Source organism: Platalea leucorodia, assembly GCF_965183815.1.
Source record: "Platalea leucorodia genome assembly, chromosome: 1".
Lineage (NCBI taxonomy): Eukaryota > Metazoa > Chordata > Aves > Pelecaniformes > Threskiornithidae > Platalea > Platalea leucorodia.
This window is the reverse complement of record NC_138823.1, coordinates 93,940,356-93,967,488: the sequence shown is the minus strand read 5'-3', so window position 1 is coordinate 93,967,488 and position 27,133 is coordinate 93,940,356. Positions and strand designations below refer to the sequence as shown.

Genomic DNA, 27,133 nt, shown 5'->3' with positions numbered 1-27,133 from the left:
TGGTTGTGGGTGCTGGAAATAGTGCCAAAACCAAGAGCAGTGTGCTACTTCGTGTTTAGACCTAATTTGTTTAATTCTAAATTATCTGGAAGAGTTCTGGATTTGGACAGGATAAGCCATTGATAAAACTGCTTCATTATTGTCATATAGCTTGTTCAGTATTCTTTGTGTCCATCCCCACTGTATCTAGGTGTCATGGATTCAGGAGAGAAAGTAAGCTTCAGGCAGATTGTTTGTCGTCTTTCACTGGTTCAGCAGAACTAACAGGAGTGTCAATGGGTTTTTTAATGCAGGTGCGAGCTCCAGCAGCTGGTTGTATCCTTGTGAGAAACCTACCTACCTTGGCCAAAAGCCATTAACATCAAAGTGTACACTTTCTTGCTCTCCATACAGTCAGCAGGATTTGTCCCCAGAAGCCAAATAAAAATGGCTTTTTTCCTTTCTCCATTAGCAGCAAAATTATTTTGAGTATTTGTTCATAACTGTTTTGTTAAAGTCACCTTGGATAAGGATGTACAAAGAACCTATTTGACTTTGTTTCTTTCCAAATAGTACAATAAACTTTGAGTGATTCTCAGCAAATATTACATGTATGAGTATCACAGCTCTATATTTTTCTGCTAACGTTCATATTTACAACTTCTGAATGTGTTTCAGAGAATATCTGTCTGTAAGTCTTCCTGCTTGCAGAGATGTCTTACATGGACTGAGGATGTACAGGAAATTCTCTCATGCTTTAGTCATTCACAATGTCCAGCTGACTTAAGTCTGCTGGAAAGAGAGCTCTTGCAGAGATTTCAGGAGATGATCCCAGTTTCCTTCCCAGCAGCTGTGATGAGAGAATATTAAATGTGCCTGTATAGAGCACAAAGAGCAGACCATTTCAGATCTCAGTGAATGGTAATCTAGATCTTTGATTCTTAGCTATTCTTTCATACTGAAAAAAAAAAAACCCTATCAAGCACAGCTGAGCCACTTACACTAAACAACAGTGATTCAGTGCTTCAATTTGCCAACAGACACATCATTATCTTCTAGTTTTTATATGTCAAAACAGTGTAGGAGTGTAAAACAGTAAAAGCTGATAAGGATTTGTACACCAAACTTGTGTTTAGAACAACTGTTGAAATGTTCTGATGTAAAGGAGGAAATAATTTGACTTTCATTTCTTTCTGTTTATTAAAGCAGTAATAAGTGAATTGGTTATAGAGTATTTGCACTGATCTTTTCTGCTAGCTAGATACATTGGAAATACTAGAATACTACAAGCATTCCTATTACCTGATAGCAATACATTTCAGTTGGTCCACACTAGCTACAGTACGATGGGGTACTGACAGGGACTGTGTTGGTAGAACAGGGAAGGATAGTTATTTTCTTATGGTTTTTGGGAAAACTGAAGTTCTGTCTACTGAGTTATCAACACCTCCATGTTATCACCATGGTTAACGAAAGCTTGTATTTCCCCAAGTGAACCAAATGAACTGATTTCTAGACAATAACTTTGGTTCTAGTAAGACTTTCTTAGGCTATTGGGGTTTGGTCCAAGAAGTGATGTGCTTGTTCTGATAGATCTCTGCAGGAGCTTGGTGAACAGTAGCGTTGCTTTACCAAACAGACCTGTGCATTAGTTCTTGCTGCAGGAAGAAATAAAATTACTCTGGCTGCTAAGCTCGTGTTAACCTACTGCTAACCTACTGCAACCTACTAACTTGGATTACTACTAACCTACCTCCATGGTGCATGTTAGCAGGTGGTAGCAATGCAGGGCTTAACAGAGTGAGCCTGGGAGCTTATGTTGGGAAAGTACAGGCTGCTTTGCATGCAGCAGTTATTGCAAGTTAGTTGACTTGTTGATTGTAAGGTGTAAAAGTTGCTGTCATGAAAAGTGTGGGGTTTTGGTTTTAACTCGGAAGGAGCAACTCACTTAATTAACTGTGTTTCCTTCTTTTGTAGTTGCTAGATATCAAAAAACGTGCTAGTAACTGAAATTTGAACAGGCAAAAACTGTTAGAGGCAGTCTCTGCTTCTCCATCTTCTGAATGAAGACTGAATTACATCTGCCCATGTTCTGAACTGTTTTAGTTTTAATTAATGGCAGAGGATCCTGAAAGAGGTGCATACAAATGAGGGGAAGTGGAAGTTTTCACATGGGGTGGTTGTGGAAGCAGATGCGGGCTTTGTCAAGATGACAGAAGTTGCAAAGGAAGATGTTCACGTGTCAAGTATGGTTACTCCACATTTCCCAGTATAGCAGAAGAAACTTGAAAGGACAGGACTAGAAATTAACAGCTGAAGTAATTTTACTTTATTAGTGTAAGAACTGTCAAGCCGAGGTTTCTTTAGTATGACACTGTGTCCTGGTTTAACCTCAGCCAGCAACTAAGCACCACCCAGCTGCTCACTCACACCTCCCTGCCCCCAGTGGGATGGGGAAGAGAAATGGAAGGGTAAAAGTGAGAAACCTTGTGGGCTGAGATAAGAACAGTTTAATAATTGAAGTAAAATAGAGTAGTAGTAATAATAATAATACAATAATAATACACAAAGCAAGTGATACACTATACAATTGCTTACCACTGGCCGACCAATGCCCACCACGTCCCTGAGCAGCGATCGCTGCCCCCTAGCCAACTCCCCCAGTTTATATACTGAGCACGATGTCATATGGTATGCAGTATCCCGTTGACCAGCTGTCCTGGCTATGCCCCTTCCCAGCTTCTTGTGCACCTGGCAGAGCATGGGAAGCTGAAAAGTCCTTGGCTGGTGTAAGCACTACTTAGCAACAACTAAAACATCAGTGTGTTATCAACATTATTCTCATGTTAAATCCAAAACCCAGCACTATACCAGCTACTAGGAAGAAGATTAACTCTATCCCAGCCAAAAGCAGGACACACCGTCACTGCCTAGTACACAATTCCTATTTGTAACAAAGTGTGTCTGTACAGCTTACCAGGGATACTGCTTTCCACTTAAAATTCTGACAAGATATTGTAACAGACATCATATTCATTTGTTAGACACTCATGAAAAACAAAATAATTCTGCAGGGAGAGAAAAAAAACCCCACAAACTTAAAAGAGTATATGACAAGAAATAGTGTGTATAGTCAAATGATCTGAAGTTCTTTGGGAGAAGCCTGTAACAGGATGGCATAAAGAAAGAGAGGGGTGCTTTGCTTCTACAGCCAGAAGAACTTCCACCCAGAATTTCTGTGTTAATTAACCATCTACCCCCCCACATACCACTCCTTTTTTCTCCAACAGCGAAGGAGGAATGATTGCTCCAAACATGCCACAGGCTGCTCAGTTTGCTTTAGCACTGTCAGATGCCTCTTCTTGTCCCAGCTCAGCTCTAGGTAGTTTGTATGGAGAAAATAACTGGAGGACTGAGAGGTGTGGCAGAAATTTCACATTAGCCCTCTCCGCTTTCAGCTATATGGGGAAAGCTCTTATATTGCTCTGTAAGTGCTCGGGCTATGTGAGAATTTATGAATCTTTAATGTTACATTATTGTGTAGGTAAATATCTGTTTGGATTCAGTAGTATGTAATCAATGGCATGATGAATGGTGATTTGGGCAACCTGCAGGTTAAAACTTCTAATGATTTTTATGCTAGCAGCATAGATAGTAGCTTCCTCTCACTCAGTAAAATAAAGTGAAGTACAACTTTAAATTTATTGCATGAAGAAAATACTGCAAGTGAATATGGAAAACAGTAACATTATTTTCCTAGTTACCAAGAAAGCTGTGAAATAGTGGTACTGCTAATGCTTTGCTCATTGTCATTATTTGGTTATCAACCTGTCTTTTTCCTTTTTTTTAGTCGTCTTTTTAGAGATTCTGGTATGAAGTCTTGGGGGAAAAAATAAGAGAAGTCGGTGTCTTGGGTTGAATTTCTGTTTCCAGATGGTCCACTTATTTTCTCACGGTTACAGTTTAAATACTGGTTTCTATTTCCCTCACAAGCCTAATTTCCTAAAGTTGCTGCAATTGCCAATGGTGACAACCTTTCCCACCAGCTCTGCTCCTGTGTCCCTTGATGTAGCTGAACTAATGATCAACTGTTGCTATTCCTTCTCCAGATCCCTTTCTTTTTCCTCCATGAAGAAAAATCAGGATAATTTTGAGGGAGGATCAAAATGATAGAAGTGCTACTGAAAGAGGGGACTGAAGCCTGAGACTCTGCTTGGAGCAGGAATACTCCATGGCCAGGTGCCAGCAGGCAAGGACTACCCCAGTCACCCCACCGGGGAGGGCTCGTGGTTCCTCCGCTGTGGATGTCTGTGTCCCAACAGCAGGAGAATAGGGAGCGAGGAGGTCTCATTTGGTTGCTCCCCTGCTTGACTTTGGAGCAGCCTCTCAGAGCAGTGGTTGCTGGTGCCGGAGCAGTCCCAGTGAAGCACTTGGGATAAGTTTTAGACTCCTGAACCTTGTGGAACAGTTGAGGCTCTGGCTGGCGCCTCAGAAATGGTGATGGGCTGGGCTGGGCAACGTGTGCTGTCCGGGACTCCAGAGAGGCGTGAAGTCAGAAGCTTGGTTTAGCTTGTAACCAAACACTTGGTGCCTTGAGGTTTGTGGGAATTGATTGCTTTGTATCCTAAGAAAAAACAGCCCATACAACTCTTTGTACAGTAGCAGCAGCAAAACAGTATTTTGCTTAATTTTCTCTTAAGATGGAAAGAGCAGAAATATTGCCACTTTATGATGCTGTAGTACCAGGTCTGTGTGAAATGGCAAGGGGCAGTTACCGTGTTGCACACTGTTCTGCATGAGGAATGTGTGGAAAGAGCGGCGCAAAAGATCACAGCACCTTGAGACAGTGATCATTGCAAAGAAGAGATGTGTATGTGTTATCTGAAGTATTACGCACAATGTACAAAAGATATCCACATCTTCTATTAAACATAGGTTCCAGGATTCATCCGAGTGGCAGTTTAATGTACTGCTTATTTCTGGCTGATAATACTTCCTATTCTTTTTTCTGCCTTGTCTCTCTAAAGCTGGTTACAATAACGTGAAATTAGCATTTTCCAGTTCTGTCAGGAGTTTTAAATGCGCATGTTTCTAGCACCACCTGCTGCTTTTAATCCTAATAGGATCTTTAACTGCTTTTGTCTGTGCTTTATTTCCGCAGGATCTACTAATGTTTAAAAGAAAACCTTTATTAAGTAAATGGAAGATGGAGTTCAGATATATCCATCCCTTTCTTTTGCTGAGCATGTCTGATGTTTCCTATGCAAAGAGATCTTTTGGATTCTGTTTAGTCTTAATGAGGAAACTGCTAAGTTGCTTTAAAAGTTAGAAAGTGAGCAGCCAGCATTTTACACAAAGTTGGCATTTTAACTCCGTAAAAGTCCTTATACAAGTGATAGAACTACACTGTAATGAGGGGCTGTGTCTTTAACAGGCTTTGCAGTCTTTGCTAAACAGTGATACACTACTTTCAGTGTAATTGACTTTAGAAATCTTAATTAAGAGCCTTATGTTTGAAAGTTTATCAGGAAAAGAGACATTTATGTGAACAGGTGGAATGAATAGGATGGGCTTGCAAGATATCCAGAATGACTGAATGGGAACAAGGAGATGTCTAAGGCAAGGGAATAAATATGAAATTATTGTCAGGCTGGATGTTTCAGGTTCAGGCAGTGATGCCCAGGATTTATTTCTTTTTTCAGAGCGTACAGCTTGCGAAGTACCAAGTGAACGATCTTGCAGGAGTGCGCGTGGACTTCGTGGCTGCTCTGCCAAGTTGTGACTCCTCTTGCTTCTCTCTCTCTCTCTCTCTCTCTCTCTCTCTCGTGGGAGCTGTTTTTTTTTACCCAGCTGGGGGAGGTTGCTGGGCCCTCACTGCTCTTCCATGGGTGCCAGTACAACAAAGGTAATTTGTAGCAGTGGGGCAGTGGCAGCTAATTGCCTGCAATGTGCAAGGCAATAAAGAGAGGAAACTTTGCGAAGGAAGTCATTTAGCTTTGTTGCAGCGAGTAGATGAGAAGGGGGAATACAGAGGGGTTTTTGATTGCCTTTCCTAGGCTTCTTTTTCTGCTTGGACTGAAACAAGTGCAGGTTCGACATCAGTGGTTTGTAGGTCAGGTTCCAGGCTCTCTGCCTGCCTTGTGGTGTTTTGGCAAAATCTTGCGTAGTTTCAGTGAGGCTGCTAAAATGCTGCATGGATTTGCTCAGTGAGGGAGTAAGAAGCATTCAGTCTCACAGCAAGGGAGCAGCAGATGGAGGGAGTAAGTCCTCCCTGTAGCAGGCTGCAGCAGCAGCCTTTCCTGCTCCTCGGTCTTTGGGATCATGGCACAGCGTCACTGGGTGGTCCCAGAGATGGCGGTGCTGCTGTGTGTGCTGACAGGTGGTGAGTCACCTCCTCCTTGCTCTTTATGTGATCTACTTCGGGTCAAGGAGCTCTGCTCCTGTATTTTGTGTATCTCTCTGAAGAATGAGGTCCTGCCCAAGATGAATAAATTGTGAAATAACTTAATTTCTCCTTTCTATTTTCATCCTTTGTTATTTTAATAGAGAAATAGTAGCAGCCAGCTTAGCCTTAGCATTTTGAGAACTGGTGATCATCACCAACGTATAGTAAATGTCCTCTGAGATCAGAAGGCAGAGAGAAAGGACTGAATCATAGATATCCTGCAGAGAACTGAGCTACAAGCAGCAAGGAAGAACTAAAGAAAAGAGGCCTTTTCTTATAAACTTTAGACTTTAATAAACAGCTAAGTTGTACAATCTCCTATTATAAAGCAGTAGGTAGGAGGAAAAGAAGAATGGAAGATGGAGTATTTGAAGTAGATAGGTAACGTACTTTACCCAAACATTTTTGTAGCTAAGATGTAAAACTGGATATAACCAAACAGCACAGGAAAATAGCTCTGAGTGTGGACTTACTGAAAGATCATTCCACTTTTCCCCAGCCAGATTTTTTTTATTCACCTAGTTGTTTTCTCATCCTCTTCTAACTTGTCCGCTTTGCATCCTTAATAAGGAAGAGAACTTGTGACCTACTAAACACCAAAACCCTTAACCCTGAATATATGTGCGTACATACCTTCAAGACTGGCTGCTGTGCTGTTCCCCTCTCCCCAGCTGCCCATCCTCAACTCTTGTTAATTTATGGTCACTGTCAAATTGTATATAAAAGAGATTCTTAAAGCCTATTTATAAGAGTAACCATAACCAAGCTGGAGTGAAGTCTAGATTGTCAAACATGTAAACCCAAATCTCCTTTTTTAAACACTGAATCCACTTCAGTATAGTCACTGCCTAGACTGACAAAAAAATTTCTACCAGATACGCAGGTCGTCTTGGGAACAGCAGCATTTAAGTAGTTCCAGAGATGGCTGGCAAAACTGGAGCAAAAAAAAAACCCAAAACAAGCCACTAATCATCTTCCTGCACTCTCATTTTCTTCTTCCTGTAAATGTGACTTTAAAAACATGTTTGGGGATAGGATCTGAAAGTGAGCATCATGTTCTGTGGCTCCAGGACAGACTAATCAAAGAAACTTAGTACTAAAAAACTTGTATCTGTATCCGTTTAGTACATTTTTTTCCTGTCAAAGGGCTTTTATTGATGCCGGAGGTGAAGTCTGCAAGTTGGCTAAATAGCCTCCCAGTTGGTTAAGGGATAAACTTTTTACACTCTGACACAGTCTTCTGAACACATCAGTTTGAACGTTAGATAAACTGGCAGATGGTTAACTCACATCTGTCTGGGTGCACTGCTATGTTAATAGAGGCCTACAGCTGATCGATTTAAGTAAGAACACTTTCTGTTCCTGAAACAGTTTTTGATAGCCTATTCCATTTTGTATTGTTCAGATAGATTTCTTTTTATGAGCGTAAAATCTTGAAGCAGATTCTGGAATTCTTTCTTTTTGAAAGAATTTCTATATGTAACAGAAAATATTCTTTCCGTTTCTGTCATTCAAACTCAGTAGCCCCGAAATACCAGGAACTTAGATTTTATTAATACAAAAGGGCTGTAATAGGACCTAAAAACAATAGATCTTACAAACATTTTTACAAGACAACTAAAATCTTCTATCTGCATGAAATGAAAGAGTAATAAAATTAATTGGACACAGTTGGCATTCTTCACACTTCCTGCCTGCAACTCTTAGGCTTGCAACAGAAAATAGATTATATTTAAGAAACAAGAGCAATGAGCATGTTTTCAATGTAGGCAGTAGAATGTCTCTAAAATTCTCATTAGGTGTGTATAAGGCGGCAGAATTTTCATGTTAGGTATGATCTTTAAATGATGGTTCTATAACTGAAATGTTAACAGACTAGATTAATGATTAAACATTCTATCTATCTGCATTTGAGATCATTAATTTTTCAAATGTGACTGGTTATGAAACTATATGATGTTCTAATATAGCAGCTGTGTCTGTAAGTTAAAATGGGGAAAGTTGTGGGATTTTTGTGCTTTTTTTACTAACATAGAGAAGGAACATGGATACATAAACTGCTAACATTTTAAAAATAATAAAAATACTTATGTATATTGCAATTTAACCAAAGAAAGCTGACACAACATGCTTTTGCCTTATTGGAACAAGGCAAAATTATTAGACTTCATGGCTTTTGATTCCAAACTCTGTTGAAGTAAATGTGCTTTTACAAAGCATTATAGGTTTGGGTTAGGTTTGGTTCTTTGGAGTGGGGCTTGGGTGGTTTTTTTTTGGTTTTTTTTTTTTTAATGTAATTACCTTTTTTCTGGTGCAGAGTTCTTCTCCCAGAATATTTTGACCACCTCTTTTTTTCAAGTGTCTACAGGGTGTTTCCCTAGTAAATTTTGAAATTAGCCTTCAGTTATGCTGCCGTGATTGGACAACCAGGCTTTCAGACTGAAGTGTTTCTAGATAGAAGCACAAAAACTTGAAAAGATCACAAAAAACAGATAGGCTGCATACTCGTTTTAATTCATAGATGTATAAAGCTGTTAATATTGCATATAGAGATTTAAACCAATAATAAAAGTGTTGTGTATTTCTTATTTGTTTGTCATGGACAGAACCTGTAGGGCTCTGATTTATTCCAGAAACAGCAAAACATTAGTTTACCACTACAGCCGTTTACTGGTCTATAGATGATCATCTGGTATATCACTGCAGTTCCTTTGTCATCTGGCAGCATTAAATCTAGTAATTTACATACTAGAGAGAGATAATGTCATGTTCTCCAGAGGTTAATTATGTTGCAGCTAAAGCAAACTTCTAAAGCAACTTTCTTGTAATTTATAGTATCTTGTGTTGTTGTTGTTGTTGTGTTAATCACTTCAGGTACAAATATTTGATGTTTTATGTTTACTTTAAACATTTTTAAAAAGCAGCATATTTGTTTCTCCTCTAGTCTTACACAAAAACCAAGCAATGGGATTTTTTTTCCATATACTAACAGGCGAGCGCAAGCTGCTTGCATTCCAGCAATTCACCTGCACATGACTGCAGCCACCATGCAAGTCAGCCAGAAAGACTTTGAAAAAGCTCAAGAACAACTGAAGCTTTTGAAAAAGGATCCTGGGAATGAAACTAAGTTGAAGCTCTATGCTTTGTTTAAACAGGTAGGCTTGACTTACTTTGTTTCACAAGCAGCATTTGTAATCTGAGGGGATGGACCTGTAAAATATTTACTTAAAATAGGCATTGTTCAAATATATTGTGTCTTAACAAGCTCTTCACGTGCTCAAATTGTTCTTGAAATGCCAGCCCCTCAAACCCTGACTGAATTCCGAGGGAAGCCAAATCTGTTTCATCTGATAAATCATGCTTTGAATGGAAACCTTTATGCAAAGAAATAGAGCCAATTTACATCAATTGTGTGATGCCTTCCATATAATATAGCATATATTGATGCAGCTCTGGAAAATGGCTTATGCCTAGGAAAAAAAGAGTATGCCACATGCTTCCTCTTAAATTTTTTGTATCTACAGTCAGTCAGCTGGGCCTATAATGGTGTTGACATTGGAAGGTTGATTTCTGGGGGTTTTTTCTTTCCTTTTTTTTTTTTTTTTTTTTTTTTTTTTTTTTTAATTCGAGGAACTGTTTGTTCCTCCACGCTTTGAGTGAAGGTTATTCTTTACTATGGCATGGAAGGAGACCTTTGTAGAAATAGCTGCAAGTCCTTAGCGGGGTTTGTACTGGTACTTGGGGAAGGATTTGTGGATCAAGATTGGCTGCAGGGTCAGTACAGGCTGTGGCTTGTTATAGAGAAGCTGGCAATCAGTTGCTCCTTTAAATAAACACTTAGCTGACTGTTCCGGGTAGTTTTACTAATTAATAATAATGAGCTCATAAATGTATTCTTTCTTTCCTACCTCCCACTTGAAATATTTCTCTGCAATAGTGTACTTTTCTTCAGGAAAACCAGTCATAGAATACTTCAGGATAGCTCGGACTCTTGCAGTTCAACTGGTCCAACGCCCTTGCTCATAGTAGGACCAACTTTTGAAGTAAGATTCACCTTAATAGATCCTATGCAATGGTTTCTTTGTTCACACAGCTTACAAGTCTTTAACTTTCTTTTTAAGTATAAAACTTCCAGAATTTTTGAGATGGGAGAACTTAACATACATGGGCGTTTTGGAAACTAGTGTCTCATATTGGTTAGGTGCTTCTGAATGCCCCGCATCAGGTATTAGGAAATAGCAGACACCGAAACCTTCACAGTATGTGAACTGTCTGAATATTGCCAAACCACTAGGTAGTCCTTCTGTCCCAGAGTTGAATTCTGCATCCTGATCAGATAACTATTCCTAACAGTCGTCATCTTTTCTACCAAGGCGTCTGAACTTTAATCAAAGGTTTAAACAAGTTTTGTTTCACTCTCTTTTCAGGCTACTGAAGGTCCCTGCAGTTCTCCAAAACCAGGTATGCTGGACTTTGTCAAGAAAGCCAAGTGGGATGCATGGAATTCTCTTGGCAATTTGTCTCAGGTGATGATACGTAGATACTTAGATACTTTGTAGATTACTCTACCTTGAAATGCCTGGTCTCTAAGTGAATGGTTGATGTCTAAGCATATTATATGCTAGTTGAGTGACTCTGCTTCAGACACCAAAATGTTTTGTACTGTATTCTACAGTCATTTCACTGCTTCAATGTTTGGAGTTTTTTCTACTGTGTAAGCCTAGTTCTACATTATTACTACCAGCTTGTACCAGTGTAAGGTATCTTACATGTGTGTTGACTTTCAGTAAAAATAGTGTTTTTCACACTATGTTCTATTCTGCTCTTCCCTTTAAGAAAGAGAGATTGAGCTTCTCTGCTCTTACAACAAAGAGCAAATCTGTGAATCCAGCATATTTATAACTTTGTCATTTTAAAAAGTCAGCCTTTTATGCCACTGACTAGAAGACTAGAAAAAAGTGGTGTATTGAGAGCCTCTCTTCATTCTTTCTTGGTGTATCTTGACATCTTTAATACCTTTCTTAACCTTTAGAGAAGTCTTTACTTCAAGTGAAGTGAGCAGGAAGAATATAGATGCAAGCATACATAAGTGTTCTTTTTTCATGCAGACTGTAGTAAGTCTGATAGCGCACATAGCTACCACAGTTTCTTTAGCTACTATTAAATGAAGGAAACATAAGATTTACAAACCAGCTGTGTCACTGCTGCATTAGGCCTGCTCTTCAGGAGTAGTTTCTGAAGTCAGTCAAAGATACTGCTTAATACAGAGGGGGTTTTTGCTTTTTTTTCTTTTAAAAGAAAGCATGCTTGCGTAATTTCATGAACATAACATTCTTGTGCTGCTTTGGGGTTTTTGGGGTGTATTTTGGTTTTTTGGTTTTTTTTGAGATGGCTCTGCAGCTTTTAGGAATAGCCAAGAAACACTTAAGGAAAACAATCTGCTCTTGAGGTTATAGTGGAGATGGAATAGACAATTTCATGTGATACAGATTATGGATTATAGAATTGTTTGAAGTGTATTATCCTTCCAAGAAAATGGGCTGTAACAACCAAGAACTTACAATTTGTTTAAATTACTGTAGAAATAGGGAGGCAGGATTCTTTAGGCTTTTGCATGTCATGTTTGTGCTAAATGAAAACTAGTGTCTTCAAGCAATTTTAAAATGCCATAGACCCATTTCAGCTCTCATTTTCAGCAACACATGTTCTAAAATAAAAACTTCTATTTTGTTGGAGAAATGTCCAACTGGTAAGCAGAAACAAAGGATCCATAGAAATGTGTAAATGCTGGGAATGTGACAAAGGTCTCTCTGGTAATCTTAGGCATGGATGGGGGCACTTCTCCAACAAAATAAATGCCAGCATCCCGACATCTACGTGCTTTTATTTTGTGGATCCATTGCTGCCACTTTACAGATGACTTTAAGCATGATCTGCAGTGTTTAATATAGCATGTTCCTCTTCTCGGCCTAATTAGAATGCTTTCTAATTGAGATTTTTGTTGTTGCCTTTGTCCTGAAGCACAGTTCCCTTCCGCCCTCCCCTCCCCCAGATACCCATTTTATGAATAGCATAACAAACTGATTTCCATTTCAGCCTTTGATAATCTTGTGTGATTTTTTTTTTTCTTTTTTTTTTTTCTTCTCTTTCATTACAGGATAATGCCAGACAGAAATACACTGAACTCGTCTCAAGTCTGGTCTCTGCAGAATCTGCTGGCCAGAAGAAAGATTCTTCTCCAGAAGAGAGCAGACATGATGGCTATGAAACAATATTAGTTACCACCAAAAACAATATCACAAAGATAATGTTTAACCGACCTGATAGGAAAAATGCCATCAACCATAAGGTAAAGAAATTAACTTGGGAGGATTAGTGATTTTTATTTTCTTGGGTAAGCTACTTAAGTTTCTAAAGAATCATTACTACAGGTTGAGCAGAACTGACTGAAGCAAGGTGGTCTGAATTTAATGAGGGCTTAGTATCTCAACTCCGATGACAACCTAGGGAATAAATATCCAGTACAAAATGAAACCATTCAGCTAAAATTTTGCAGATTGGACTTTTCTGTGTCTCTTGGTTTTTTTCAAACTTATAGGATTATGGTCTGCACTAAACTAAAATGGCAAGCTGCAGGAAGACTAGCGTGTTTTGTGGATACAAGATTTGAGTGTAGCCTTATGTATAACCAAGCATGTGTGGAGCCTACTTTGGCTCAGCACTGTTGCGTGTATGCCTAGATAGTCTTTCAGTTCCCATAGCTATCTTCACGAGGAGGTCCATCCTGTTGGAAATGTGATCATCTTGCGTCACAATTGCAAAGATACCAGAACAGGGACTTCACTCAACTGCTGCTAATTCTTTAATGTATTATTTTGCCCACTTAAACTACTTCTCAGGTTTTAAAACTAGCTGTTTAATGTCTGTTTTCCAAAGGACCTTATTTTGTCCTTTAGATTTGCATTGAAAGTCTTGAGGATTGCAAGCATGTGTCTCTATGGTCAGAAATACCTCACATGTAATACTTAACTGTCTGTGGATGCAAATTTTTTTTTTATACTTAAAAAGACCATAGTTAATCTGTCTCTCAAGTTCCTTGTTGTCAGTGTGAATCTCCTTTTTATGATCTTTTGCAGCATCACATTTGTATTTTGTTGATTTTCTTCTTATGCAGATGTACAGAGAAATTATCAAAGCGCTTGAAGAAGCTGGCAAGGATGATTCTACCATAGCAGTTATTACTGGTACCACACTTCATATGCCTCTCTTAGATTTGTTTATATTATGCCAAAGTACAGTACTGACGTGAGCTATCTACCTGTATTTAAACTAAGATTGAATTGTGTAAGTGAGGAAATTCTTTCCCCTAGTATAGACCAAGGATTTTCCAAAGTGTTTTGACAAAATTCTCTCAAGGTGGTGTTTCAAATTCTTTAGCAAGCTTGCTGTTACATCAAAACATCTTTCTGAGATGAGAAGATAGACATGGAATACTCCTAAGGACTTTTATTACTTTTGAGTAGCTGATATATCTGCTCCACAACATCTTCACTACTGCTTTTGAAGTTCATTGGTATGGGTTTAGTCAATATTCTCTACCTTTGTGATACATTGGAACATAGTAAAAACAAGCCACTCAAATCCTGCGCTGGCACGGCCAGTAGAAAGTTTACACTGCATATTTACCTATGATCATCAGAAAAAACTGATACTTCGTGTTGATTTTTTTTTTTTCCTGTGGCTGCCATAGGAAAGGATTGGCCAGGCAAACTGCAACCTTGTCCAGCTGTATACATCCCCGTCACCAGACGTGTGCAGCTGGATGGCTGCAGCAACAATGTGAAAGGGCAGCCCAAACTCATACTGCCTGTGAAGTCTAGCTGCTTTGGGGACATGTCGTTTGGATTTTTTAGAGGACCCTTTGGAGCATCTCTGATGCTGACACAGTGGCAAGGGCAGGCAGGAGGGACAGAATGCCTGAGGGCAGGCGCTGCCTGTCTGGCTCATCCTTGTTGCAGATAGGTGTGCGTTTAGGAAATTAGCCAAAGCTTGAGTTTTGGCTGGCAGCTAAGTAGTGTGGACGCAAGGTGAATTTGGGCTTAAACCCATTTACTCATTACATCTGAGGTAATTGCATACGTATTCTTCTCCACTGTCTTCTTTACCAACACCTTGTATTCCCAGGATGCTGAATTTCCTTTCAGTAGCAACGACTAGCCACAACAACCCTTACAAAATGAGAATCATAGTTTGCACAACTGGAATGCGTAACACATATATAGCTAGGAGTAAATAGCAAACACTCCTGCACAAACCTTTCTGTTCCATTTTATGTAGTTAGTAAGAGCACTGCAGCGTAAAGTAATGGACGTGCAAACCAGTGAAAGGTCCCGTCCTGTGAATGTCTTCACGGAACACAGGGTGATTTAGGCAATTAAATCATGCAGTCTAGCTTTTAAACACTCCTTGCTTTTTTGATGGTGTCTCAAACTGACTTACACATTCGCTAACAGGTTATCTGCTTCTTATTGAAGAATACATCTTTCAGTACAATGATTTCAATGCAGTGCTGTCAGTCTTCTTAGAATGCAGTGTCTTTTCCTTAATTGGTCATAAAAAATGTGAAACTTCTGGCACATATTAAATAGGTTATTCTGTCTACTTTTGATTCCTTCATCAGTTTGAAGGGGGATGAAGGGAGATGCATAAACTTAAATTTCCATTTTCCTGTTTAAAAAAAAAAAGTTTCTCACATCTTATTGTGTGAATGTTTGTGAATTGACAGGAAAAAAGCCTAAGCAAGTATGGAGGGAAAGAAGTAAAATATTTTTTTTCCATCTGACACTGTTACGGAAAAAAGAAAATCCTTCCCCTCCAGATCTTTCAAATTTAATATTCTTTGGCTTTTTACCCATTGTTTTTCAGTGAATTGTCAGTCAAAACTAACTTTTAAACCATAGATGTCCTTTAAGGTAGTGTGTATACTTTGAGACAATCCCTCTAATTACTTAACAATGTTAGACACTTAGAATGAAATTCTTTTTTAAATGTAATAAATGGAAGCTTCTCTTCTCTGACCTGCTCAGAAACCATTGGTGCATTTATTCGTATGTGTTCTCTGCAGGAAATGGAGACTACTATAGTAGTGGAAATGATCTGAATAACTTTACTAATATCCAACCCGGTGAAATGGAGAAGATGGCAAAAGATGGAGCAGTATTACTCAAGTAGAACATCTTGATTTCATATATGCATAAGTTACTGTAATGGGTAAAATATAATCTGCAAGCATTGTTAGAAAACACGACAGCAGGGACCCAGTTATGCTGTGATACATCCATTGAGATGACTGTGTCTAAGGACTTACTATGTGCACAAACACAAAGATCATGTGGGAGAAGTAGTATTAATTGTGTGAAATAAATGAGGAAATGAGATTAATATTCTAAGTCTTTTTAAGTCCAGTGATGCTAAAGACTCGATTTTATTTTTTAGTCCCCAAGTACATGCAGATATAATGACAAAAACATGATTTTGACTGTGTTGTTTGTAAGCTGCAGTGAAAAATTTGTGGGTTTTTTGATATCCAGCAGTGTCTACACTAGCAGAACATGCCAAAATACCTTCACTATCAGATGACTTTGAATAGAGATGACGTGTAATGAACTTGTTCAAAATTGCCCAGCAGTTCTGAGATCTTGATTCCATCTTTGAGTCTGAATCTACCTGTTAAACTAATTTATTTTGTGCAGCCAAGGAGACTGGGGGCATTATCTGACACAGTGGGTGAAATTTTTTTTTGGGACAAGCAACACATTTCTTCCCTATTTAAGCAGATTTTTGTCTTTTTCTTCTGTGTATGATGATTATATCTGAGATGCTTGCAAGTTGGATTGCTTCCTCAAGCACTTGCAATTGATGGAAAATCTAAAATACACAGGAAAGCAAACAGTGGTTTTGGTTTATATTTTAAAGATGAACTGCAAGTAAAGTACTCAGTTTTGCAGTTCTTATTTAGGCAAGCTGTCTGTGGATCACAGTTGCCCCTACAAAGTGATGATCACGCAGTCCGAATCTGTTGCAAAGATGTTATTCAGTGGTATCTGGCAAGCGTTCCGGCCTGCAGTGTTTTGTAGGGTGTTCAACACAATGCAGAGTCTCACGTGTGCTTTATGGTCTTCCATCTTGCTCTTGTGAGAAGACTATTTGCTGTGCTGTTACTGTTACACAAGCACAGTGCTTCATTACAGCTGATGTGCAGAGATGCCAGAGAAGTAGAGTTTTTACAACACTGTTCACTTTTGAAAAAATATTATATTTTGAGAATGTATTTTGCACTTCTTGGATCGAGAAGTAGCTGTCAAATGAAACAAAACACCGTTTCTCAAACCCAGGTGGAACAGCGCTAGGGAATTCTGTGTTGTAGCATCACAATTTTGGTGCCTGCTGGGGCTTCACTGCAGAACAGAACCTGTGAGGGGAATGGCTGTCCCGTGGGTGGGGTTGCGATGGATGTATGGGTAGATAGATAGACAGGGCAAAGGACGGTTCTTGTTAGTGAGCTGTATTCAGTAACTGTAGCTGAAGAGGACAGCGCTTTCATAACCTCATTGCAGGAACTAGGAAGGCTGTGCTGTCATCCACATGCTTGGTTCTTAGTTGGTAAGGAAATGCAGGTATTTCAAATAGTTCTTATTTTCTATGTCAGAATGCATTTGGGAAAGGGACAAAACCATATGCTATATAGAATCTAGCTCATGGTTTTTGTTATGCAGTATCTAATCAGGTGTTTTGAAAGTTGTTTATATTTGATGAAAAGGATTAGGATGTGCCTCTTACATTCTGCTTTTCCTTCTCTCTAGAGAGTTCGTGGGTCATTTTATTGATTTTCCTAAACCACTGATTGCAGTGGTGAATGGCCCAGCTATTGGAATCTGCGTAACAGTCCTTGGATTGTGTGACATTGTCTATGCTTCTGACAGAGTAAGTACCTTACATAGCTGATCCCAAAGCAGCCTTTAAGCCTCTTTCTGTAGCAAATATTATTTGGTTTGGGGCAATCTGACAGAAAAGAACAAGTGTAAAGGCTTTTTACATCACATCAAGGAACACCTATATTAATTACCAGCACAGGGTGCATCAGCCAGTGGTTAACACATGTGGAATTTCCCTGCTGTAGTTATGGTTATCAAGTTACTAACTCCAATTTAGAAACTCTTTACTGTATCAGTGGGTAAAGTAAAGAGTAGCTGATGTGAAATGATGGTTGTAAGGCCCCTTTCAGGTGTGGGAGGGGGAGCAAAAGATTATTAAGGAATGGAAGTGCAGTAACTGGCATTTTATCTACTCTGTGTTCCAAAGTAACTTTGGAAAAGCTTTGATTTATTCAACTTAAGATTCCTTTTAAGGAAACTTGCCAAATACATAACCGAAAGCTATATTAAGGCATAGCACAGAATCCCATTATATGGCTTATTTTTTTTATGTTCTGTGCTGTTCATTTGTATAAGGTTATTAAACGAATACAGAACTTAACCCAAGGTCTTAATTAATTTTAGGCAAGCTTTTGCTTGCAGAAGTGTCTATGATGGGTGATACTTTGACTCCTGCTTCAGCGCTGTGTCAGATTTTTCCACAAAGTCCCTGCTGGATTGGGTTTGTCACTGTGAAACTTAGGAAAGTTGAGCTGTAAGGGACCAAGTCCTTCTGCTTGCCCTGTAACAGGATCAGCTAGGACCACATCACTCCTGACATAGGCATGTATAATGTGCATGATTTATTCAGTCTATTCTGGTCCTTAGATCTCTTCTTTTACTAGAAGATTCTTGGGTTCTACCTCTTCCTCCCCTCCCATCTGATCTTTTTTTGCTGCAGGGTGAACCTATTGTTTCTTGTTGCAGAATTTAAAGAACAAGACTATTTTCATCCTCCCTTACAATAGCCATAAGTGTGCTTAGCCATCAGTGTACTTAGGCTGTTAGATATATCTCAGGTTTACATCCACTTGCTCAATCTTTTCTTTTTTTGAGCTGAATAGCTGCAATTCATTCAGTTTTTTCTTATGTGCTTTTAGGCCTGCAGTCACATTCCTCTGGACTCCTTCCAGTTGTTTCATGTCTCTTTAAGTATAGTGGCACAAACTGGACACATCGCTTCAACTCGTGTCTTACTGATACAAAATAGAGCAGAACAATTTCTCCTCATTCTGCAGACTGTATTTCTGTTTTGACATCCCACAATGTTACTTAATTTACATACTTGTGATCTCCTATAACACCTGGATCCCTTACTGTAGAGTTGCCAGTTAAACAGTTGTCCCTATTGTATATCGTATACTGTATACCACGTTATTCGTGCCAAACTTTAACTTGACGGTATTAAATAGCATCTTCTTACTCGTACCTCGCCACTTTATTAAGAATATCTTGAATTCTAATCACTTCCCCCTCAGCATAATATCTCCTGCAGCCATAAGTTAGTATAGATTTAGTTGAAGTTTAATCCAAATAAGCATTAAATGTTTTGTCCTGTTAGTAGTATCCTTCTTTCTTGAAGGATTCATACTTCATACTTTGAGAGTCATCCGTGAACCTCCTTGAACTACTTGAACTACTCATATACATAACTATTGGTAAATGCATCTTATTTTTGCCTTGTATTTCTATTTTTTTAATCTCTGCATGCTTACATTCATTTCAGACTTAGTTGTCTGATGCAGTTTTCACTTTCTGTGTATTTGTGTTTGAAGTCAGTGATGAGCTCATGATTTAGCTGAGGCAATCTGTTAGTACCTTCCTACCTGCACTGGGACAGCTTTGCTTGTGCCCTTGTTAACAGCTCTTTGAGGATTTCTTAGCTTTTCACTTAGATTAGTCTTCATGAGAACTTTCCTATTAACTTCAAGTTTATTGAAGCCTTCTCAAAGGTGGTTGTTCTCTATTCTTCCCTTTCCAGGGTTGTGAATTCCTGGGCAGTAAGATCATTCTCATCCAAATTACTACTTAATTTCACATTCTCCAGGAGTTTGGTTGGAGTGCCTTAGGCATTGACTACCTACTCCAGAAGTAGCCAGCTTTCCTATGTCCAGGATCTGGTTTTACTCTCAGCCAGGTATTCCCAGAGCAGATCGTTACCAACCACATTTACGGGACACTGCGCAGCCCAGTCTGACAACAGATCAGCATTTTGGGCAGTCAGTTGACATTGCCTTCTGCACTGGATTTTGCTCCAGTTCCTGGAGCGCCAGTTTGTACTCATGGTATAGTTCATCTCCCCTTGCTAAAGCAGGACCAATTACACTAGCCTGTATCCTGGCAGATGTCTAATCTTTTGTTACAATGATCTAATTGTCACTTTCTTCTTAGGGAGTCTATTGATCTGTCTTACTGCACGGCCATCTGCAGTACAGTAAGAGATGATTACCTTCTATTACAGTGAAAGCTGCTTTGGCAACTTGTGCACTCTTTGTGTATCAGTTCATATTTTTAAATGGAAATAAAGGCAAGCATTTTGTCTTCCTTGCTGAAGTTGATATAAGTTGTCAAAATATAAAATTCTTCACTTCAGCTCTAACTTGCAATTAGGGTGTTGTTTTGTATGATCCCATGATGCATTTCTGCCACAGGTTCTTTTAAAATTTGCATAAAATTTGAGGACATAAGATTCAACGACTTGAATTTTTCAGGAGTAGAATAAACTTAGTGTGCCTACAGAAAGCAAAATGCTCTTTACCTCTTAAGTTATTTGGGCTATGTATTTAATAACTTTTAGTGCAGATGTGTATGAACATCTATTCTGTAAAGATTTTGCACATCCAAATTAGTTTCTCTAAGTACTGAATTCAAATAAGGTAACTTCATCAGTGGGGTTGTTAATGATAAGGGAATTGAATTATACAAAGTCAGCTCTTAGGTGCACTGAGAGGATGAAACAATGTTACCAAATGGTATTTAAAGACTATTATGGTAACAGTTCAAATGTATTTCTGGTGAACTCTGTCACAGTAGAAGCTTTAAAATGAAAACTAAATCAGTTACTTTAGTCCTATGCTCTGTTGTGAGATTTGCTTTGGGTTTTTTTGTTTGTTTGTTTGTTTTCCCCAGGCTACATTTCACAGCCCATTTAGTCAACTTGGACAGAGCCCAGAAGGTTGTTCCTCTTACCTGTTTCCAAAAATCATGGGCTTAGCTAAGGTAAGAACGTCTGCACTGTATGTGGGGTCACCTGACCTTTGCGTGTTGGTATCCTCCAACTGTAAGAGCAGGTGGAGTCTCCGCAAGAGTCCTCAAAGAAAGTTCCTGTTCATATCTTTTGAAACAAAGATCAAGAAATGTAATGACAGTGTCAGCACAGGCACCATAGCAGAGTAGTGACCGCTTGTAAAGCCATACTGTGGTACTGATGAAGGTTTTCTTTCCCATGGCTTCCTCCACCTTCTGGAGACAATTTCTACATGGCAAAAAGTTGTATCTTTCTTCCAGCAATGAGAGGGAATGATGTAAAGAAGGATTAAAATGAGAAAATAAGAGCACTCTTAAGAAATGTCTTGGTAGGGTGCCTTTATCAGGCAAGGGAGCAAGTGTTGCAGTGGTTTCTGCCAACCCTGTGGGAAACTTGTATTCAACCATTCCTCCAAATGTGAATGTGAAACAATCCATTTATGTATTTACTTACAGACCTTTTAGATGATCTGTTTTGTTCTAATATATATTGGTCTTCTGTCCATACTCTTATTTTCTCTGTCTGCTCTAGAAATAAGGAAACTAAATAATAGTAATTAAAAAAAAAAAGAAGAAAACGCAAAGCAAAAAAAGGAGAGACAGCAGAATCTAAATTTTCTTTTCTTAGAATGGCATAACTTCCTTTCTGGTCTTTTGATATCCCACAGAAAAAAAATTGGTAGTTTCAAATACTTATCTGATATTATTGCCTGCATTAATATAATGTGTTTTTGTTGAGCTGGGTGTAAATCTTGTAAGGAGTAGAACAAGTGCTTCATAAACATCCAAGTATCAAGGGTCGTCTATTCAGTGAGCTATAACCTACCAGTACATGTTCTAGGTATCTTGGAGTCACTGCAGGAAGTGAGCAAACATATTCATGATGCGGTAATTTCAGGTGACAACCTTGGAGCTCTGCTCAAAAAGACATGTAGACTCTTGGTGAACAGTAGGAGCTGGAGGCCAGTCGCCAGTGGTGTAGCCCAGGGGCTGATACTGGGTCTAATACTTATGTAACCTCTTCATTATGGCCGGGATGATGGGACTGTGTGCACCCTCAACAGGTGATACAGAACTGAGAGGAATGGTTGACACACCAGATGCGTTGCCATTCAAAGGGACCTGGACAGGCTGGAGAATTGGAGAATCTCATAGACTTCAGCAGAGGAGAAAGCAGAGTCCTGTGCCTGGGAAGAAATAATCCCACGGACCAGCGCTTGCTGGGGGCTTACTGACTGGAAAGCAGCTTTGCAGAGAAGGACCTGTGTGTCCTGGTGGACAAGTTGCCCATGAGCCAGCAACGCACCCTTGCAGCAAACGGCATCCTGGATTGCATTAGACAGAGCGTTGCCAGCAGGTTGAGGGAGGTGATTCTTCCCCTCTGCTCAACACTGGAGAGACCACAGCTGGAGTGCTGTGTTTGGCTCTGGGCTCCAGCTACAAGAGAGACATGGACATACCGGAGCAGGCCCAGCAAAGAGCCACAAAGATGATTAAGGCACTGGAGCATATTACATATGAGAAGAGGCTGAGAGAGCTGGGACTGTTTTTCCTGGAGCAGAGAAGGCTTGTTTATAAATACCTGATGGGAGGGTGTAAAGAAGATGGAGACAAATTCTTGTCAGTGGTGCCCAGTGACAGGACAAGAAGAAAGGGGTACAAATTGAAATACAGGAACTTCCATCTGAACTTTAAAAAAAAAAAAAGTTTTATAGTGAGGGTGGTGAAACACGGGAACAGGTTGTGCAGAGGTGCCGTGAAGTCTTCATCCTTGGAGAAGTGTCTTCATCCTTGGAGATACTCAAAACCCAACAGGACAGAGTCCTGGGCAGCCTGCTCCAGCTGACCCTGCTTGGGCAGGGGGTTTGAACTAGACAGTATCTGGAGGTCCCTTCCAACCTCACCTATTCTGTGATTCTGTGTTCTTTTCAGAGGGCGGACATTAACGAGCAAGAGAGTAAAATAAATGTGACTTGGAAGCTTGTACCTTTCCTGTCAGATTACTCAAGTCTTGCGTCTCATTGAATCACACTTTCTACTTTTCTTTATACAGGCAAATGAGATTTTGCTTTTCAATAAAAAGCTGACTGCAGCAGAAGCCTGTGCCCAGGGACTTGTGACTGAAGTCTTCCCCGACAGCACTTTTCAGAAGGAAGTTTGGGCAAGATTAGAAGCTTATGCAAGCCTCCCCAAAAATGTCAGTATTTTAATTTTTTCTCCACCTTGTAAGCCTGTAGCATTCCCAATCCTCCTGCCAAACCTATCCTGTTACTTGGTTTCACTTCACCTTAATTGAAATAACAAGACTCGATATATTTTCCTTCAAGCACAGATCTGTCCCTGTCCCTCTGCTGCTGTGAAACAGATATCTCTCTTCTACCCTGGCTGAGTCTAAAACAGTGCACTGTACACAGAGATTCGATACCTGAAAAGCCTTAAAAATTAATCCACTTGGAATCTCTGTGCGTGCCTTGGGTTCCTTCTCTTAGATTATGGGGGTTTTTTTTTGGCAATAGTTTAGGTTTAAGAGCCTTATCACTGGTTCTGCAATATTAATGGTACTGTGTGCAGTGTGGGTGCTCAAGATGACGCTGGGTGGCTTTCCTTTTTGCTGAATTGAGTCCTCCTGCTTGCTAGTTTGGGTTTTGCAAAACTACGTGAGTCACAATGGTATTATGTTACATTGAACAAGAGGAGACACTCGTGGCAACTGCTGATAATGTAGGTTGCATTTGGCACTGCAGACAGTTGAACAGAATTAGCTACTTATGCCCATCTACTCTGATTATGAGCACTTAGTGGACTGCTGTTTTGCTTCCCATGAACCTCCTCCACCTTTTTAGCAGTCTTAGTAATTAAATGCAATAATTACTTCCAGCAAAAGGGTTGGCTAAAAGCTAAAAAATACAATGTTAATACAACTCTGTTTGAATTGTAATGTGTTTATTGTGCTATTTTCTGAAACATTAAATTAAGGTATAAAAAACATAACTTCCTAATGTTCCTCTCTTTCTCCTCCAGTCCTTGGCAGTGTCAAAGCAACTGTTACGAAGCATGGAAAAGGAGAAGCTCCATGCAGTCAACAGTAAAGAGTGTGAAGTCCTGAAGGAGAGGTGGTTGTCTGATGAATGTGTAAATGCTATTGTCAGCTTCTTTCAGAAGAAATCAAAACTCTGATCTTCACCAGTAGAATAATTCACCTTTTGACAATAGCTTAAGCTGCCCTTATTGTTAATAAACTTTTCTCTTCAAATAATAATTCTTACACCTTTTGATGTGGTATATTTCTGTTCTGAGTACTGGGTTAAAACTGGTTCATAAAATTAATACAATGGTATGGGCCTTGGATGCGTTATGGGTATTCAGGTTGGGGAGAAAAGGTTCATTATTCTGTAGGCAGCAGTGATGTTTCTGAATAAGACTAAAGCAGATTGTCTTCCAAAAGAAGCAACAGATTCAATAGCACCATATTTTGATAGCTCTTCAATAAATGTCTTATGAGTGATTCTTTTTATTCATCTGTGGGGAAGGAAACACTGTATTAATGAAAAAATAAATAGAAGTATTTAATTACTGTTGTGCTGATTCTTACTTCTTCTGTTAAACATCCTCAGTGAGAGGGAAGGTAGTTCCTGGAGGTGTATTAATATAATAGTCTTACAAAAAGTATTCACTTGAATAACTTGAAGATTCTCAAAGATGTTTGTAGTGATCTTTATGGTTCTAATCTTAAATATATTTTTCCATTAATTGCTTCATATTGCCCTTTTTCTGTGAAAAATTCCATTAAAGATAGTATGACCTTTCATCATAGCCATTTTGGAGTTAAATTAACAAAATAATTATTTTTCAACAGAAAATTTCTCCACTGTTCGTGGATGTCTTTGGGTAGAGAGCATACCAGGCACTGCAGAGGACAGGGTCAGGCTGCTGGAAGGAGGTAGACGTTTTATTCATGCTAACAAAAGGAAATCGTGGAGGAGCAGCAGTTACTCATCATGAAAAGCTTCTCAATGACAAGGAGCTTATTGTTGTAGAAAAAAAAAAAAAAAAAATCTTTAATTTCAGTGCTCTAGACACTGATCTCAAGAGCGTCGATGGTGAGAAACCCAAAAGGCGGCGCGCTGGTCCTGGCCCTGTGTGCTTAGGCAGGTACGTACATAAAAGCAGGGGTGCAGCGGGTGCCTGCGGGCGATGCAGAGGGAGGCTGGCGTAGGTGCAGCAGAGGTCAAGGTGGATGCCAGTTTCTCGTCTGGATGCGAGTGCCGGAGCACTGGGGTGCAGGACGGGGGTGGGAGCTGCTGGAGCAGAGCAGCAAGCTGCCAGAAACGGACGGCTTTGAGCGCCGCCAGCGTGCCTGGGCCGAGAGCTGCGGTGCCGCTGTTGGAAAGTCACCTGCGCCTGGGCAGTACGGGCATGCAGGGTGGCTGCTTGGCAGTGACGCTGCTGCCTCGCATGATAAGCAGGTCTTAAAATCCAGACTTTGCCTCCAATGTGGTACCTGGCCCTTGGGATTTAACTACTGAGAAAGAAAAAGATAAATGGGATCAGAGAAAAAGAAAACGAGGAGTGTGGATATGCATCATGCAGCTATGCTACAGCAGTTAAAAGTGACACGAAGAACTACTAAATGTATTTAGGGCCCTCTTTCACCCTCTGAGAGAGATGATGCTGCCACACAGGATTTACCAGCAAAACCAGGTCTGCTGTCGCACGCAGGATGGCAGAAGCAGGGCCAACAGAAACACGGGGAGAGCGAAGCGGTAGAGAGGTACGGGGGAGAAGGAGGGCAAATCTGCCAGGGAGACCCGACACCGGCCTTGAACCCAGCTGACAGGAAAGAGAGGGAAGGCAAAATAATTTCCCGTTATGATGAAATAACACAGAAGAGGGTGGGGGAGGGCGTGCTTCCAGCAGGTGTGAAACAGCCAAGGGACTGGGGGGCTCTCCTGCCTTCCCTCCCAGCACCCAGAGAGGGGATGTGGCCCTAGCCCCCAAGGCGTGGCGGTGGGAGGAAGGGCGCCTCTGTGGGGCGATGTGCGCGGGCGATGCCGCAGGGCCGGTGCAGTGGTGGGCCTGAGGGGTGGCTGAGGCCCAGGGGATGGTGGCAGGAGAAGCAACGAGAGAAGAAACAGAGGCGGAGACCCGGGCGGGAGGCAAGTGCTGCCGGCAGCCTAGGCAGGCTCAGGGCCACTATGGTGCCCCAGCCCCATGAGGCAACAGCCTCCACTATCCCACCCAGGTGCACCCTGCTGTGGATGGGGCAGCCATTGGGCAGCAACAGGTAGCCCAGTGGGGCCACCTTGGCTCCGGGCAGGCGTTGCCAGGGCGCCCCAGGGTGTGAGGCTTAGTGCTGGCTACAAAATGGCGGCAGATGTGCAGGGCAAGGAAGAGGCCAAGAGCTGTGGCCCTGGCCCAGGGCAGCCCCTGGGCTTGGGGCAGCAGAGGGGACGTGGCTTCAGGACCAGAGGGTGAAACATGGATTTGCCTTGCCAAGGCTTTTTTTTTTTTCCCCCCAAGCTGCTCACATAATCCTAAAATGCTTTCTGTGGGGTTTTTATGGCACTTTGGTGGTGGTGTAGTGGTGGCCATTGTTGGCATAGCTGGGGATAAACAGTTGTTCAGTCTTTTGAAAGCTCTTTATCAGTGATAATGTTTAGTAGATTTAATAGTGCATGAGGTAAGTCATCAAGTGTGTTTTGTGTGTGTGTGATGTGTTTGCTTTCCTCAAGGGAAAATGCAGCCATTGATAATCTGTTGATGGATGAAATAGCAGAAACAGGGTTTCCTTGATCAGTAGGTGCCAGCATACCACTCACAGCAATGGGAGATGAACCGTCACTGGTTTTGTAATGAATTAGATCTGTTGAAATATTTTTTCCTGTTCTGACTCTCTCTGAGTTGTGAGAATAAGTCAACATTGCTTCTAGGGAATGGAAATCCTGGGTGGTTTTAGTTAACTTTTTGAAAAGTTAAATCATTGTCTCAGATCATTTCTGAAGTCTACTTCATAACTCTTTTGTTCACAAAACACGTTTCTGATTAGCAGCATCTTTAGTAATTTTTACACATTTTATAGGTGTCTGATATTAAGAACAACAAAGCACGTCTGATGAATCTCTTCCAACAATTTCTATTTACTCCATACAACAAATTAGCAACTTTAGATAATTTCTTCTGAAATACAGTCACTTGCTAATAATATTTATTATAATTGGATTGTCAGGATTACATCAAACGTTCCTGAATGTTCCTTATGTTCCCATCAAGGTATCACCATTGGGTGGTGTACATCTTGCTAATGTGGGGGTGGAATGCACAATAGGATTCAGGTCACACTCGACACAATTACGTACGTGTTTAATAATCTGCCTCCATTTTTGTATAGAATCACAGGTAAGTAATCAAACAGATCACACAGAAATACCAATGGCAAGATATCTGCACCTAGTTTCAGAAAATAAGGTGTTCTAAGCTTACACTGGATATA

At 40.3% G+C, this 27,133-nt stretch overlaps 1 protein-coding gene across 2 annotated transcripts in view; it reads left to right on the top strand.

Moving 5' to 3' along the window:
• Positions 1-24,192, top strand: part of ECI2 (enoyl-CoA delta isomerase 2) — a 34,111-nt gene extending 9,919 nt beyond the window's left edge. For both annotated transcript variants that reach the window (XM_082337624.1, XM_082337625.1), the window contains exons 2-10: positions 9,417-9,579; positions 10,852-10,950; positions 12,582-12,773; positions 13,599-13,668; positions 15,549-15,651; positions 17,287-17,407; positions 20,527-20,616; positions 22,697-22,840; positions 23,665-24,192. In XM_082337624.1, coding sequence (XP_082193750.1) covers positions 9,417-9,579; positions 10,852-10,950; positions 12,582-12,773; positions 13,599-13,668; positions 15,549-15,651; positions 17,287-17,407; positions 20,527-20,616; positions 22,697-22,840; positions 23,665-23,820 — 1,138 coding nt within the window. In that variant the 3' untranslated portion in view covers positions 23,821-24,192. The remainder of the gene's footprint in view (positions 1-9,416; positions 9,580-10,851; positions 10,951-12,581; positions 12,774-13,598; positions 13,669-15,548; positions 15,652-17,286; positions 17,408-20,526; positions 20,617-22,696; positions 22,841-23,664) is intronic.
• Positions 24,193-27,133: the final 2,941 nt, after the last annotated feature.